This window comes from Rutidosis leptorrhynchoides, chromosome 1 (assembly GCF_046630445.1).
Source record: "Rutidosis leptorrhynchoides isolate AG116_Rl617_1_P2 chromosome 1, CSIRO_AGI_Rlap_v1, whole genome shotgun sequence".
Classification (NCBI taxonomy): Eukaryota; Viridiplantae; Streptophyta; class Magnoliopsida; order Asterales; family Asteraceae; genus Rutidosis; species Rutidosis leptorrhynchoides.
In genome coordinates, this window is record NC_092333.1 from 182,263,580 (window position 1) to 182,279,750 (window position 16,171).

The 16,171-nt window shown below is 31.2% G+C and overlaps 2 protein-coding genes across 2 annotated transcripts; one reads left to right on the top strand and one right to left on the bottom strand.

Moving 5' to 3' along the window:
* The first annotated feature begins 10,700 nt into the window (after nucleotides 1–10,700).
* Nucleotides 10,701–11,278, top strand: LOC139867387 (uncharacterized). The gene has a single exon (XM_071855762.1). It carries the CDS (start codon nucleotides 10,723–10,725, stop codon nucleotides 11,215–11,217), a length of 495 nt encoding a protein of 164 aa, XP_071711863.1. The 5' UTR covers nucleotides 10,701–10,722; the 3' UTR covers nucleotides 11,218–11,278.
* Nucleotides 11,279–12,191: 913 nt separating this feature from the next.
* LOC139867397 (uncharacterized) lies at nucleotides 12,192–16,171 on the bottom strand. The gene is made up of 7 exons (XM_071855769.1): nucleotides 15,962–16,171; nucleotides 13,789–14,280; nucleotides 13,219–13,381; nucleotides 12,840–13,137; nucleotides 12,661–12,745; nucleotides 12,449–12,539; nucleotides 12,192–12,368 (listed from the first exon to the last, which is right to left on the bottom strand). Exons 1-7 carry the CDS (start codon nucleotides 16,055–16,057, stop codon nucleotides 12,196–12,198), a joined length of 1,398 nt encoding a protein of 465 aa, XP_071711870.1. The 5' UTR covers nucleotides 16,058–16,171; the 3' UTR covers nucleotides 12,192–12,195.

The window sequence follows — 16,171 nt, forward strand, 5'->3', positions numbered from 1 at the left end:
AAATAAGTTACAAGTCGTTTTTGTAAAGGTAGTCATTTCAGTCAAAAGAACGACGTCTAGATGACCATTTTAGAAAACATACTTCCACTTTGAGTTTAACCATAATTTTTGGATATAGTTTCATGTTCATAATAAAAATCATTTTCCCATAATAACAACTTTTAAATCAAAGTTTATCATAGTTTTTAATTAACTAACCCAAAACAGCCCGCGGTGTTACTACGACGGCGTAAATCCGGTTTTACGGTGTTTTTCGTGTTTTCAGGTTTTAAATCATTAAGTTAGCATATCATATAGATATAGAACATGTGTTTAGTTGATTTTAAAAGTCAATTTAGAAGGATTAACTTTTATTTGCGAACAAGTTTAGAATTAACTAAACTATGTTCTAGTGATTACAAGTTTAAACCTTCGAATAAGATAGCTTTATATGTATGAATCGAATGATGTTATGAACATCAATACTACCTCAAGTTCCTTGGATAAACCTACTGGAAATGAGAAAAATAGATCTAGCTTCAAAGGATCCTTGGATGGCTTGAAAGTTCTTGAAGCAGAATCATGACACGAAAACAATTTCAAGTAAGATTTCCACTCGAAATAAGATTGTTATAGTTATAGAAATTGAATTAAAGTTTGAATATGATTATTACCTTGTATTAGAAATATAACCTACTGTAAGTAACAAAGGTTTCTTGATCTTGGATGATTACTTGGAATGGATTTAGAAAACTTGGAAGTAAACTTGCAATCTTGGAAGTATTTTTGATTTTATGAAACTACAACTTTTGAAATTTATGAAGAACACTTAGAACTTGAAGATAGAACTTGAGAGAGATCAATTAGATGAAGAAAATTTAAGAATGAAAGTGTTTGTAGGTGTTTTTGGTCGTTGGTGTATGGATTAGATATAAAGGATATGTAATTTTGGTTTCATGTAAATAAGTCATGAATGATTACTCATATTTTTGTAATTTTATGAGATATTTTATGCTAGTTGCCAAATGATGGTTCCCACATGTGTTAGGTGACTCACATGGGCTGCTAAGAGCTGATCATTGGAGTGTATCTACCAATAGTACATACATCTAAAAGCTGTGTATTGTACAAGTACGAATACGGGTGCATACGAGTAGAATTGTTGATGAAACTGAAAGATGATGTAATTGTAAGCATTTTTGTTAAGTAGAAGTATTTTGATAAGTGTCTTGAAGTCTTTCAAAAGTGTATGAATACATATTAAAACACTACATGTATATACATTTTAACTGAGTCGTTAAGTCATCGTTAGTCGTTACATGTAAATGTTGTTTTGAAACCTTTAGGTTAACGATCTTGTTGAATGTTGTTAACCCATTGTTTATTATAACAAATGAGATGTTAAATTGTTATATTATCATGATATTATGATATATAATATATCTTAGTATGATATATATACAGTTAAATTCCGTTACAACGATAATCGTTACATATATGTCTCGTTTCGAAATCATTAAGTTAGTAGTCTTATTTTTACATATGTATTTCATTGTTAATACACTTAATAATATATTTACTTATCATTTAACATAATTAACCAAGTGTATCAATATCTTAATATGATTCATATGTACCTAGTAAGACGTTGTTATAACGATAATCGTTATATATATCGTTTTCGAGTTTCTTAAATTAATAGTCTCATTTTTATGTATATAACTCATTGTTAAAATACCTAATGAGATACATACTTATAATAAAATCATGTTAACTATATATATAACCATATATATGTCATCGTATAGTTTTTACAAGTTTTAACGTTCGTGAATCACCGGTCAACTTGGGTGGTCAATTGTCTATATGAAACCTATTTCAATTAATCAAGTCTTAACAAGTTTGATTGCTTAACATGTTGGAAACACTTAATCATGTAAATAACAATTTCATTTAATATATATATAAACATGGAAAAGTTCGGGTCACTACATGTACTTCTTCTCGCTTTTCCGTGCCCCGTCATGTGTGTTAAAAAAAGCTTGAGAGTGTAAGACCTTCCTTTTTTTGGGGCGGGTCGGGAAATGATTCTAAATTTTCTTGGGTTAAATGGGATGATATTTCTTTATCTTATGGGGTGAGAGGGCTAAATGTGGGTTCTTTAAAAAAATAAAAAATTTTGCTTTACTCGGGAAGTAGTGGTGGAGGTTTAAAACTAAAACTTCTGCTTTGTGGGTCAAAGTAATTAAAAGTATTTATGGTGCCACGGGTGGCCTCGTGTGAAATGTCCCGTTCATATTGATTATAAACGTTCCATATTAATTGATTTCGTTGCGAGGTTTTGACCTCTATATGAGACGTTTTTCAAAGACTGCATTTGTGAAGACCCGTCCTTATCCCCTGGACGAAATCTTCAACATTTAGTTCCATTGCGATGATCGACTCCAAGTAATGTCCTTATCATGAGTAAATGCACAGCGGAAGACTCAACTTGTACCTGAGAATAACATGCTTTAAAATGTCAACATAAAGTTGGTGAGATATATAGGTTTGATGCTAGCAGCGTTATAACTATGGACCACAAGATTTCATATAGTTAAACATTTTAATAAAAATATTCTAAGTGGTTGAGCACTTGGTAACCATACTTAACATTTAATCACGTCGCATATTCCCTTTATTATGAAATCTTACTACACTGTACCAAGTGTAGTCACGAAACGAAGTACTGTGCAACCGTTGAATACTGGTCGTCCAGTCCGGTTGGGGTTGTCAGGCCCGATAGATCTATCAACAGGATTCGCATTTACAATACCGCTGTAAATAATAGTTACCAAGCTACAGGGAAGTATGCCAGTGGTACAACTCAACGTAGAATATATTTTTCAGTTACTTGTGTCCATAACGTAAAACATAAAATACATGTATTCTCATCCCGAAATACTTAGAGTTTAAAAGTGGGACTATATACTCACCATAATGTATTTTGTAGTAAAAATACATATAACATCATTGCACACGTATAAGGTTGGTCTCGGATTCACGAACTTATATCATGTATATATATATTAACCCACATAGTCGTGATCAAACAAATTTATGTATATTAATATTAATAATATACTTGTTGTATTTTATGTTATATAGATAAATTTAATATATTTAATTCATATTTTTTTTTTATATAATTAAAACTTGTCATATTAAATTTTATTATCGTTTGATTAATAATAAAATATAGTAATATGTGATATCAATATAATTGTGATGTGTTTTTACATAAAATATATAATTGAAATAATAATAATCATAATAATACTAATAGGGATAATAATAATAATAATAATATAATAATAGTAATAATAATAAAATAAAATAATAATAAAATAATATTGTTTGATATTGCAAAACTACCTTAACATCTTGATCTAAAAAGAATGCCCCGAACCAGAATTGAACCCGTGACCACATGATAACCGGCTAATCTGTTAAACCACTCAACCATATGCGTTTTTCTGTAATAATTAGAATCGAAATTCTTTTAACTCTCGGTATCCTTTTTAAACTGGCCCAATCTTACTTTCGGCCCAACAGGAATTTCGTAACCCATTTACACAAGTCCACTAGATATATAATTTGGCCCAAGTTTTAAAATTATCAGCTCCATGGACATGGCTGTTTAATAAAAAAAAATAAGACAATTGCAGCAAGCGAGAATCGAACACAAGATCTCTCGTTAAGTACCAACACGCCCTAACCATCGCACTGTTTAATGTTTTCTGTTTTAATTCATAGAGTGAAACCATTTAACTCAAAAACTCATTCAGTCTAATAAATGGAAAACTAAATTGGCCCGTTTAAGTATTTAAGAAACCTAAGTAAAATTTCGTGGCTGTTGGTTTCTACATGGAACTCGACTCATGACTTATCCTAATCAATATGACCCACCATCCACCATTATTAAAGTTACCATTATTGAAATCGAACCAAAAGGAAACAGCTTGCAAGTGGGTTTGTATTTATCCAAGTTTTGATGTGGGTCTGTTGTGTTGGTGATAATTGGAACAGCGAGAGAAGAAAAAAAAATATATATGGTGGTGATGCTTGTTGTGTCAAAAGTGAAGTGGGTGGTTGATGGATCGAAGAAGAAAAGAAAAGAAACAAGGAACTCAAGTGAGTTTTTGTGGCTTGTGTAACAGAAATAATAGATACTAGTAGCGACTCTATGTATTATGAGTTGGTTTAATGGGTTTCAACAAAAGTGGGGTGGTTTTCTCGATATGTAAACAGAAACGGGTTGCAGCAGCTATACATACAAAGATGGGTTTTTGTTGAAGTGGGTTTCGTGGTGAAAGCTCGAATAAGAATAATCGTAGAGTAACAGTAGGACAGAAGTTGGAGAAACGTTGGAGTATCGGTAGGGTGTCGTGCAAATAAGAAGGAAAGGAGGGAAAAGGAGAAGAAATATAGAAGGCTTGGGTGCTTGTGTGTTAACCCTTCACACACAATTCATAGAAGAAGTAATATATATAAAGATGTATATATGTGTTGTAGGAGTTTGATAAAGGAACCGATGATGTGGTTGTGATGTTAAACAAGGGTGTTCGTGTGGTAGAGTTAATAAAACGTGAAACAGAGATATCGTCCTGTATATGTTATAAATTGTTTGATTTTCGGTTCTCCCTCTTCTTGAATTGATTTAGGTGTTAAATAGAACATAATATAGATATTAACACAGTGTTAGATTTGATTTCAGTTGTTGTGTAGTAAGATGAGATCGACCAGGAATCCAGCGGAAGAAGACTAAATAAATAAAAACAAACAGGAAAAAATAAAAATCTAAAAGTAGATAACGACTGATAGATAAATTGGGGTCGGATCACTTAAATTATATTAATATTAGTAACTATAAAATATAATAATAATAATAATAATAATAATAATAATAATAATAATAATAATAATAATAATAATAATAATAATAATAATAATAATAATAATACTATTAATATTTATAGCAATATCAATAATAACCATAATTTTTGATGGTGTTACAACAAATAGAATACTAATATTAATAACAATAAAAAGATTATTATTAATAATAATATCGAATTACAACTAATTATAATACTAATAATCATGTCAGTAGTATTATTAGTACTAATTGTTAACGATATTGTAATAGTAATATCTACTAATAATATAAGTAATAATTAAGTTATAACAAGTTACATATATCCTATTTGTAATATATATTTTATAGTAATGTATATATATATTGATTATCTAATACTTATAAATTTTGCAAATGCTTTAATATAATGGTCATTAATAGAGATCTTTTATGTATATATATATATATATATATATATATATATATATATATATATATATATATATATATATATATATGTGTGTGTATATATATATATATATCTATATAGATTTGTAATACTATTACATATCTAGTTATATATCTCATATATATATATATATATATATATATATATATATATATATATATATATATATATATATATCTATATAGATTTGTAATACTATTATATATCTAGTTATATATCTTCATCTTATTAATTACTTATTTGTTTGCTATCTTATTTTTTTAATTCTAATTAATTAAAGTGTACATTATTAATTCAAAATATTATAAATACATTTATATTTATATACATATATATAATTATTTGTTCGTGAATCGTCGGCATGGTCAATGGTAACGGATTTCCAACTAAAGATTTCAAACTTTCTAGACTCAACTTTACAAATTTTGCTTATCGTGTCGGATACATATAAAGTTTAAGGTTTAAATTTGGTCGGAAATTTCCGGGTTGTTACAGCATTCGTTTTTAAAAACAAACTATAACCTTTATTTTATCGATAAGGTTAAAAGGACACCACCTAGATTATCAGAAATGATAATCTAAAAAATATCACACTTACACACTACCAATACATATTGGTTTACAATATTAATATGTTACAACAAAGTAAATTTCGAATGCAGTTTTAAACAATATTATACAAGCATGCTGACTCCAAATCTTGTCCATATATTAGCATGCAATAGCGGAAGCTCTTAATAATCACCTGAGAATAAACATGCTTTAAACGTCAACAAAAATGTTGGTGAGTTATAGGTTTAACCTATATATTTATCAAATCGTAATAATAGACCACAGGATTTCATATTTCAATATACATCCCATACATAGAGATAAAAATCATTCATATGGTGAACACCTGGTAACCGACATTAACAAGATGTATATAAGAATATCCCCATCATTCCGGGACATCCATCAGACATGATATAAAACTCGAAGTACTAAAGCATCCGGTACTTTGGATGGGGTTCGTTAGGCCCAATAGATCTATCTTTAGGATTCGCGTCAATTAGGCGTGCACTAATTCTCAAAATTAGTGATGTTCCCTAATTCTTAGGCTACCAAGCAAAAGGGGCATATTCGGCTTCGATCATTCAACCATAGAAAGTAGTTTCATGTACTTGTGTCTATTTTGTAAAATATTTATAAAGCTGCATGTATTCTCATCCCAAAAATATTAGATTTTAAAAGTGGGACTATAACTCACTTTCACAAATTTTTACTTCATCGGGAAGTATGACTTGACCACTGGTCGATTCACGAACCTATAACAAATATGTACATATATATCAAAGTATGTTCAAAATATATTTACAACATTTTTAATATGTTTTAATGTTTTAAATATTTTCAGTCAGCTGTCCTCGTTAGTAACCTACAACTAGTTGTCCATAGTTAGATGTACAGAAATAAAATGATATATATTATCTTGACCCAATTCACGACCCAGTGTATACACGTCTCAGGCTAGATCACAACTCAAAGTATATATATTTTTGGAATCAACCTCAACCCTGTATAGCTAACTCCAACATTACTGCATATAGAGTGTCTATGGTTGTTCCAAATAATATATATAGATGGGTCGATATGATATGTTAAAACATTTGCATACGTGTCTATGGTATCCCAAGATTACATAATATATTAGAATACATGTATAATACAATATAAGTTAGCTAGGATATGATTTGTATAGAACTATTACAATATTTCCCGTAGCTACAACAATAAAAAAATATCCAATCTTGTTTTGCCCATAACTTCTTCGTTTTAAATCCGTTTTGAGTGAATCAAATTGCTATGGTTTCATATTGAACTCTATTTTATGAATCTAAACAGAAAAAGTATAGGTTTATAGTCGGAAATATAAGTTACAAGTCATTTTTGTAAGAGGTAGTCATTTCAGTCGAAAGAACGACGTCTTGATGACCATTTTGAAAAACATACTTCCACTTTGAGTTTAACCATGATTTTTGGATATAGTTTCATGTTCATAAGAAAACTCATTTTCCCAGAAGAAAAACTTTTAAGTCAAAGTTTATCATAGTTTTTAATTATCAAACCCAAAACAGCCCGCGGTGTTACTACGACGGCGTATGTTCGGTTTTACGGTGTTTTTCGGGTTTTCAGGTTTTAAATCATTAAGTTAGCATATCATATAGATATAGAACATGTGTTTAGTTGATTTTAAAATTCAAGTTAGAAGGATTAACTTTTGTTTGCGAACAAGTTTAGAATTAACTAAACTATGTTCTAGTGATTTCAAGTTTAAATCTTCGAATAAGGTAGTTTTATATATATGAATCGAATGATGTTATGAACATCATTACTACCTCAGGTTTTGTGGATAAACCTACTGAAAATGAGAAAAATAGATCTAGCTTCAAAGGATCCTTGGATGGCTTGAAAGTTCTTGAAGCAGAATCATGACACGAAAACAAGTTCAAGTAAGATTTCCACTCGAAATAATATTGTTATAGTTATAGAAATTGAATCAAAGTTTGAATATGAGTATTACCTTGTATTAGAAAGATATCTTACTATAAATAAGAAAGATTTCTTGAGGTTGGATGATCACTTTACAAGATTGGAAGTAAGCTAGCAAACTTGGAAGTATTCTTGATTTTATGAAACTAGAACTTATAGAATTTATGAAGAACACTTAGAACTTGAAGATAGAACTAGAGAGAGATCAATTAGATGAAGAAAATTGAAGAATGAAAGTGTTTGTAGGTATTTTTGGTCGTTGGTATATGGATTAGATATAAAGGATGTGTAATTTTGTTTACATGTAAATAAGTCATGAATGATTACTATTATTTTTGTAATTTTATGAGATATTTCATGCTAGTTGCCAAATGATGGTTCCCACATGTGTTAGGTGACTCACATGGGCTGCTAAGAGCTAATCATTGGAGTGTATATGCCAATAGTACATACATTTAAAAGCTGTGTATTGTACGAGTACGAATACGGGTGCATACTAGTAGAATTGTTGACGAAACTGAACGAGGATGTAATTGTAAGCATTTTTGTTAAGTAGAAGTATTTTGATAAGTGTCTTGAAGTCTTTCAAAAGTGTATGAATACATATTAAAACACTACATGTATATACATTTTAACTGAGTCGTTAAGTCATCGTTAGTCGTTACATGTAAATGTTGTTTTGAAACCTTTAGGTTAACGATCTTGTTAAATGTTGTTAATCCATTGTTTATTATATCTAAAGAGATGTTAAATTATTACATTATCATGATATTATGATATATTAATATATCTTAGTATGATATATATACAGTTAAATATTGTTACAACGATAATCGTTACATATATGTCTCGTTTCGAAATCATTAAGTTAGTAGTCTTGTTTTTACATATGTAGTTCATTGTTAATACACTTAATGACATGTTTACTTATTATTTATCATGATTAAACATAGTGTATCAATATCTTAATATGATTCATATGTATTTAGTAAGACGTTGTTATAACGGTAATCGTTATATATATCGTTTCGAGTTTCTTAATTCAATAAACTCAATTTTATGTATATAACACATTGTTAAAATACCTAATGAGATACTTACTTATCATAATATCATGTTAACTATATATATAATCATATATATGTCATCATATAGTTTTTACAAGTTTTAACGTTCGTGAATTACCGGTCAACTTGGATGGTCAATTGTCTATATGAAACCTATTTAAATTAATCAAGTCTTAACAAGTTTGATTGCTTAACATGTTGGAAACACTTAATCATGTAAATAACAATTTCATTTAATATATATAAACATGAAAAAGTTCGGGTCACTACATCGTGTCATCCCCGGCTCCCCTTGCGGCTTCTTCTACTTCGGCGTGGGCTAACATTATTCGAATCGGTAGTTGCATCAATTCTTTTGAAAGGATCATTGGCTTGGTGACTTTTCGTTGGAGGATAAATTCAAAAGATTGGTGCGGCTAGAGAGGGATATCAATGCATCGGTTAGTGATAGAATACTTGTTTCGGGATCGGCTACCTATGGTAATTGGGCTTGGAATCGACCTCCATTGGGTAGAGGTGCGACTGAACTGAATGAATTAAACGATGTAATCAAAAACGTTGTGCTCGATGAAGACAAAGAAGACTCATGGAAGTGGCTTTTGAGTGGAAATGGGGTATTCATTACAAAGAATTTAACCGATAGAATTAACGACAAGACGTTGTGTGTGGGATCATTAGCCTTTGAGACCATTCGCAACAACCTTGTTCCAAGTAAAGTGGAGGTATTTGTGTGGAGAGCAAGGAGGAGACGGTTGCCGGTTTTGACGGAATTGGATAAAAGGGGTCTTGATTTATTGATTTACATACGGTCCTTTGTCCGATTTGCAATCAAGTTGTGGAGTCGATTGACCATTCATTGATTCTTTGTAACCTTGTGTTTGATATTTGGGTTAAACTCATCAAATGGTGGAGCTTGGAAATTTCTCAAATCTTAGTATGGCGAAATTTTCTTGGGCAACTCGGGTATTCAAATGACGGATGTGGGAAAAAAGATATGGCAAGCGGTTGAGTGAACGTGTGGTTATTTTATTTGAAAAAATCGGAACCTAAAAGTTTTTAGAAAATCGTGTTGGAACTCAAGAGATGTAAAAATAAATCGATCGGTTGTCATGGTTGGCTAAATAACCCTTCACAATTCGTTTTTATAGCTTGAGAAATGTTTGCTGTAACATTCTGTATGTATTCGTGTAGTGCTACTATCTAAGCAGCTTATAATTGTCGTGTATTGTTGCTTTGCAACTCCAATGTACATATTTCTTGAGTAGTAGTAATAAAATGATGCTTTTCAGAAGGGGGGGAAAAAAAATAGAAAAAAGAAAAGGAAAAAAAAAAAGTTTTTGTAGAACAAAAAATAGAAAGAAAAAAAAAAAGTAAGCAGTAAAATATGAAAGTTTACAAAAAGTTAATGAGACAAGTTATACAGTATTTTTTATAAGACGGGCGAGTATATGTTTTGTTGATGGAGATTGGCCAAACAATCACGCAAATTCACGAAAATTTTACTCGTACTAGATAAATTTGAATCGGGTACACAATCATGCTCAAATACCTATAAAATGCCAGCTCAACTGCACCAACCGTCTTTCCGCTATTAATTCCATTTTCCTATATCTACGCATTTCCAATTCTTCATTCTCCCACACACAAATCTTCTATATCTATCTATCTATCTATCTATATCTATATCTATATCTATATCTATTTCTTATACATCTATCAATCAACCAATAATAGATCCACATTTCATCTCACACAAACAACAACACCACCACCACAATATGTCAATCAAATTCTTCATTTATTCACTAGCATTCTCACTTTTAATCACACTCTCAATTTCTTCAGATCCGGCAGTACCGTCACCGGCGCCACCGCCATCTACCGGTGCCGAAAATTCACCGCCACTTCCTACACCTTCTATTTCACCTTCCACCTCTTCTCCACCAGCACCGTCACCGGAATCAGATCTACCTTCGCCTCCTGCTGCTCCACCTGCTTCACCTCCGGTAACCGCTAAATTAACTCCAGATCCGTCTCCGGCACCGGCACCGGAAGTACCTGACGCTACTGATTTGAATAATCAGAATTTGAAGAACGAGCAATCGGATACATCGGAGAAGAGCGGAATGAGCGGCGGAAAGAAAGCCGGAATTGCGATCGGAGTTATTGCTGCGGCGTGTTTTGTCGGATTTGGTGGAGTTTTGTATAAGAAACGACAACAGAATATTCGTAGAGCGGAGTTTAGTTTGGCTGCACGAAGAGAGTTCCTCTGAAGTTTGAATCTGATTTGCTTTATTATTATGAAATCATTATTACATTATTATTATTATTATTATTATTATTATTATTATTATTATTATTATTATCATTTATTATTATTATTATTGTTATCATCATCTACATCTAGATCTATACACAGTGACAGTTATTTCTCATACATTATATTATGATGTAAATTTTCACTCTGATCTATTGCTTGTATTCGTTTTATTCTTTTACATTTTGAATTTTATACCGCCTGATTTTTGGAGTGAAGATATTGAATTTACCAGAGGAAGTTATTATTCACTTATGATTGATCTTCACAATTGTTATTATTCTTATAGTCATAGTTTTTGCATATTATTTATTATGAATTATGAATTATGATGATTCGAATTCGAATGTTTAAAATCATTCAAGGTAACAAACAGAATATATATTAGAGTTCTCCCATCGGTACCGCCCTGAGGTTTAGTCCTGGTAAGGAAGTGATGATGTGGTGCTGAGGACTAGGATGGAGGAACTATACCATTGGAGCACTCTTACTAAAATAAAATTTTGAATGATGCATTGTGTCTGATATTGTTGTTCAATATACAGATCTAAATAAAGGCACCACAACACTCTATACCACTCAATTAAAAAGTTTGAGGATCAACGCATTCTAACATTATGATTTTGTTCTCATTATGCTTTTCATTAATCCTGTGTACCAAACTTAGCTTTCTCGGCGAGCTTCTGTATTTCCAGTTTCAATATCATGTGGTTGGACGCCATGAGATGATGACGACGAAGGTGATGAAGATGTTGCTGTTTGTGTGCGTCGTGGTTCTGGACGCAAAACAATTTGGGAATTTATTTGCTGATTTGAAGTATCATTCCACCATCGTCTTTTTAGTCTTAATACCTCGACAATAATTGAGCTACCACTCATTGCGACCCCACAGCCTGCAAACGTTGCTAGAAGAATAGACAAAACTGGCTGAACATTAACCTGGAGACAATGGACAAGATAACTGGATAATGAGCGTGTTTTCATGATGAAATAATTGGCTACGATTAATGTGCTGGTTAATGCTTACCACCGAGTAGAAAATATGTGCGAAGATTACAACAAATGCGAACTGAATCAATGAGTATAACCACACAAATCTTCTTCTCACTGTCAACATGTAAAATCATTTGGTTCAGTACATAGGGTGGCAAATATGAACTACAAAAGTCAAACTTTCAAAAGCTTACCCATTGTTGAAGAAGTCATAGATGAAAGAAGACCTAAAACGCATGAAAACGGAAGAGATAGCGCAATTGCACTCGTACCCATGTTCCCAACCTTCATATAGAATCAAGGTATGTCAGCATTCATTAAATAAAAAAATAAAAAAATTCAAATATTTAAAAAAAAAATAAAAAAAAAAAAAGAAATTATGAATATAAGATAGGGACTTAATTACCAGAAGCTGTTCAATAAAACAGAAGTAGGCCAACATGCTTACAATAACTAATATGGGCACTTCTTGCCATACCCTGTATACATCACTGCACAATTCAACATGAAAGTTGTTTTAGATGTTAATCAACAGTTTATTATAAATAAATAAATAAAAAAAAAAAAATTATAACATGAACTTGCCCGTATGCGTTTATTTCCAAATGTGATCTACTTGCACCAATGTTTCGGTTTCTGACAATACTCTGAATCCTTAAAAGTGTAACAGGTAGGTTCTGGACGTCTTGATGACAAACGTCACAAGTCTTATTACCTTTAATGCTAAACCATTTTACAGCACAATCTTTGTGAGCTAACGCAAGTTCGCCTTTGCAGCTGCATTCCATTTTCAAGGTTTCACCACCTTCGCATAATTCAACCAAACATATCCTGCAAACAGCTTCATCTTCTGGTATATCTTCACCACCCCCTTCTTCATTAACTAAATAATAACATACGTTAAAAAAAATCGTCACATATATCTAAGTATAGGTTAAAGATTCAACCTTTATGTAATATTTACCCGTGTCATGAGTTGGAGAAGGGGTTGGGGAAACAGTATCCGAATCTTTCATTCGTGGAGTTGATGGAATCACTCGGAAAAACGAATCCATTCGCTTGAGACTTATGTCTTCGTTGAGAACTGGGACTGAACGTGAGCGAGCTATATGCCCCTGGACTTTAGTCTACAAACAAACAAAATGAAAAAGATTACAACTTTTTAATAGGCTAAACTCAAAATTTTAATCTAGCAACTTTGATCCTTTACCTCATTACCTGTAAATAGGTCGGTTTGAGTTATGTTCTATCTTGGGTCAACTAGGCATATACTAGAAGGTTTAACTAAAAGCGAAATCACCATGAACGGGTCGAGATTCATACCAAGGGTATTCAAATTTCAAATGCATAAAACCTCATAAACAACTTACTTTGAATACTTAAATTCATGACATTTATTTTTTATATACTCTCCCTGTCTCAAAATAACCGTCTCATTCAACTTTTTAAGAGTTTTTTTTTTTTTTCTTAACGTTAACTTAAAATATTTTTGTTTGTTCTATATAATATTTGATAAAATTTAAAGCCAATGTACCTCCAAGTTAAGGGAACCACCCGAGTTTCCGAGTACAGATTCTTGATCTGATTGCGCAATCGGGGTGACAGGTAGAGACGATGTCCTTTGAGGAGTAAACATTTTGGTAAGTGACCATGATCTCGGGATTGAAGGTTTTTCGTCCGGTGTTATAAAAGATGAAGCTGCTGGAGCAATATTACTATTGGTCTTTTCTGTATCTTGAATTGTGTTTTTGTTCATAAATTTTGGTAGTAGACTTTTTTTTGCTGATTTAGTTTTTGTTGAGTTTGTAGCTGAAGATGCATTTGGTTTAATCTCTGATGGACTACTTGGTGTAAGATTAAAGTTGACTTTTTTAGGAATTGGATTTGTTGTTGGCGCAATTTTGACTTGAACATGTTCTTGAGATGAAGAAGCTAGTGATGTTCTTGATGGTATCTCCAAAAACAGATTTTGTTTCTTCCAGTTATTCCCATTTTGTGTTTCTGTAGTAAAAATCTCTTCTTCAACCTAAAATCAATCAAGAAACATGTTAATGGACATTTTCATACTCATTTCACAATTAAAAATGCGACCGACGTAGTTATCCAGATAGAATAGGTTAGTTGGCCCAGTGTCTGATAGTGTGATTGGGTCCATTAGGGTTAATTAGGTTTATTTAGGGTTACTTTGTAATCTATAAATACTCCATTATTAATAAAGTCATGATTACGGGCTATTCATTATTCGACAGTTGTAAGTTGTTTCCTTTCGAAACTGATAAGAAACACCTGCATGAAAAACTAGTTTGAATTACAAAAAGCAAGGAGCTTTTTGTTCTTTATGGAGATTTGATTGATATGTAAATGCAATCCAAGTCATTTTACACTAAGATGACTTATATGAAGCATATGAAAACAACATAAGTGTCAAACTGAAATCACACGTCTTTTTTTCTTTTCTTTTAAATTGAATAAAGTATGCCACTAATTTAGTGAGTAATAGTTGATAACAGTATCTTAGTGTAGTAATCATGAGGATCCATAAGTGGGATTAAAAGTTAATTAAAAGTTAGATTACTTTATGCCCTGTAAACAAGGATTAACCTTTTGCATTAGCTTTTTATCCCCTCATATCAGGAACTTTTTTTTTCTAATAATATCACGCGCGCTATAATACAAGTTTACCAACATCTTTTTGATCGGCAAACGTAATCACTTGTTTACTACTAAGTAAAATTCATAGCTCATAAGTTACAAAATCATGCGTTCCTTCGATATATGTTGTTGTAAGTGAACGCAAAAATCATTTGTGTTCAATTAAATTTATCATTAGGAGTGTCTTCAAAGCCAAGTTTGGATATTTAATGATGAAAATTACTTATTACTTGGTACTTAATAAAATTATATAAATAAATATGAAAGACAAAATCAAGAAGGTTTGCTGGCCTGGATGAGAAAGTGTTTATGGTCTAAAACAACTTTTTATAAAAGCATCAATTTGTTGCTCATGAGAGAAATCTTATTAATGAATCTAAAAAAGTTACATGACTTAATAAAGGTAACAAGTTCATATCACATGGCACCATTGTTCATCCATAAATTAGACAAACATTAAAAGTGTGACAAATATCAATTCTTCTTGAAAAAAATAAAGAAATAACTACAACGATATATTAGTTGTATGATAAGATCATCAAACTTAAAAATTTCATCTATCCATCAATAATCTATAATTCTATAATTATACTTATTTAGTATATTTTTAGTATTAAAAGATAGCAAAATTTTGCTTCAAATTCTCAAATTTTAGACTCGTATATCTTAAAACATGTTGATCATTCGTTCTACATGTGAAGTAGAAGTGTCATCCTTGTGCAAAATGCAACAGAAATGTGTATATTAACTAGATTTCAAACCTTACACGTCATCCAAATGACTACAAAATATGTTTATGCAAGATTATAATGATAAATATAGATAACGGAGTGAAGCTCCATGAAGTGGATATTAGAATTAAAGATAGTAGATAGTCGCATGCTTAAATTATTAAAAGATCATAACTTAGCAATAAATGTTCAGTTTAAGGAAGACCCATGAATCCATATGTGATTTCTAGTATATATTAAGCATAACTCATGCATTTGAATAAGGAAAATAGACCAAATCAATAAGATGGTGAGAAAAACAGGGGAAGAAATATGAAAACCAGCCTTGCGAATTGGTATGACTACTTCTTCACTTTGTGTTAAACTTGAATCATGCTCTTCAGCTACAACTATGATGCTTTTATTCTCTTCAGATTTCATGATTTCATATAAAGTTTTGATTTTTATTGTACACCCAGAATTTATAAATGAAAATCTTGGAAAAAAATTATAAAAGATGAGAGAGACAAGGAGGGAAAAACCAGAAGGGTCTTT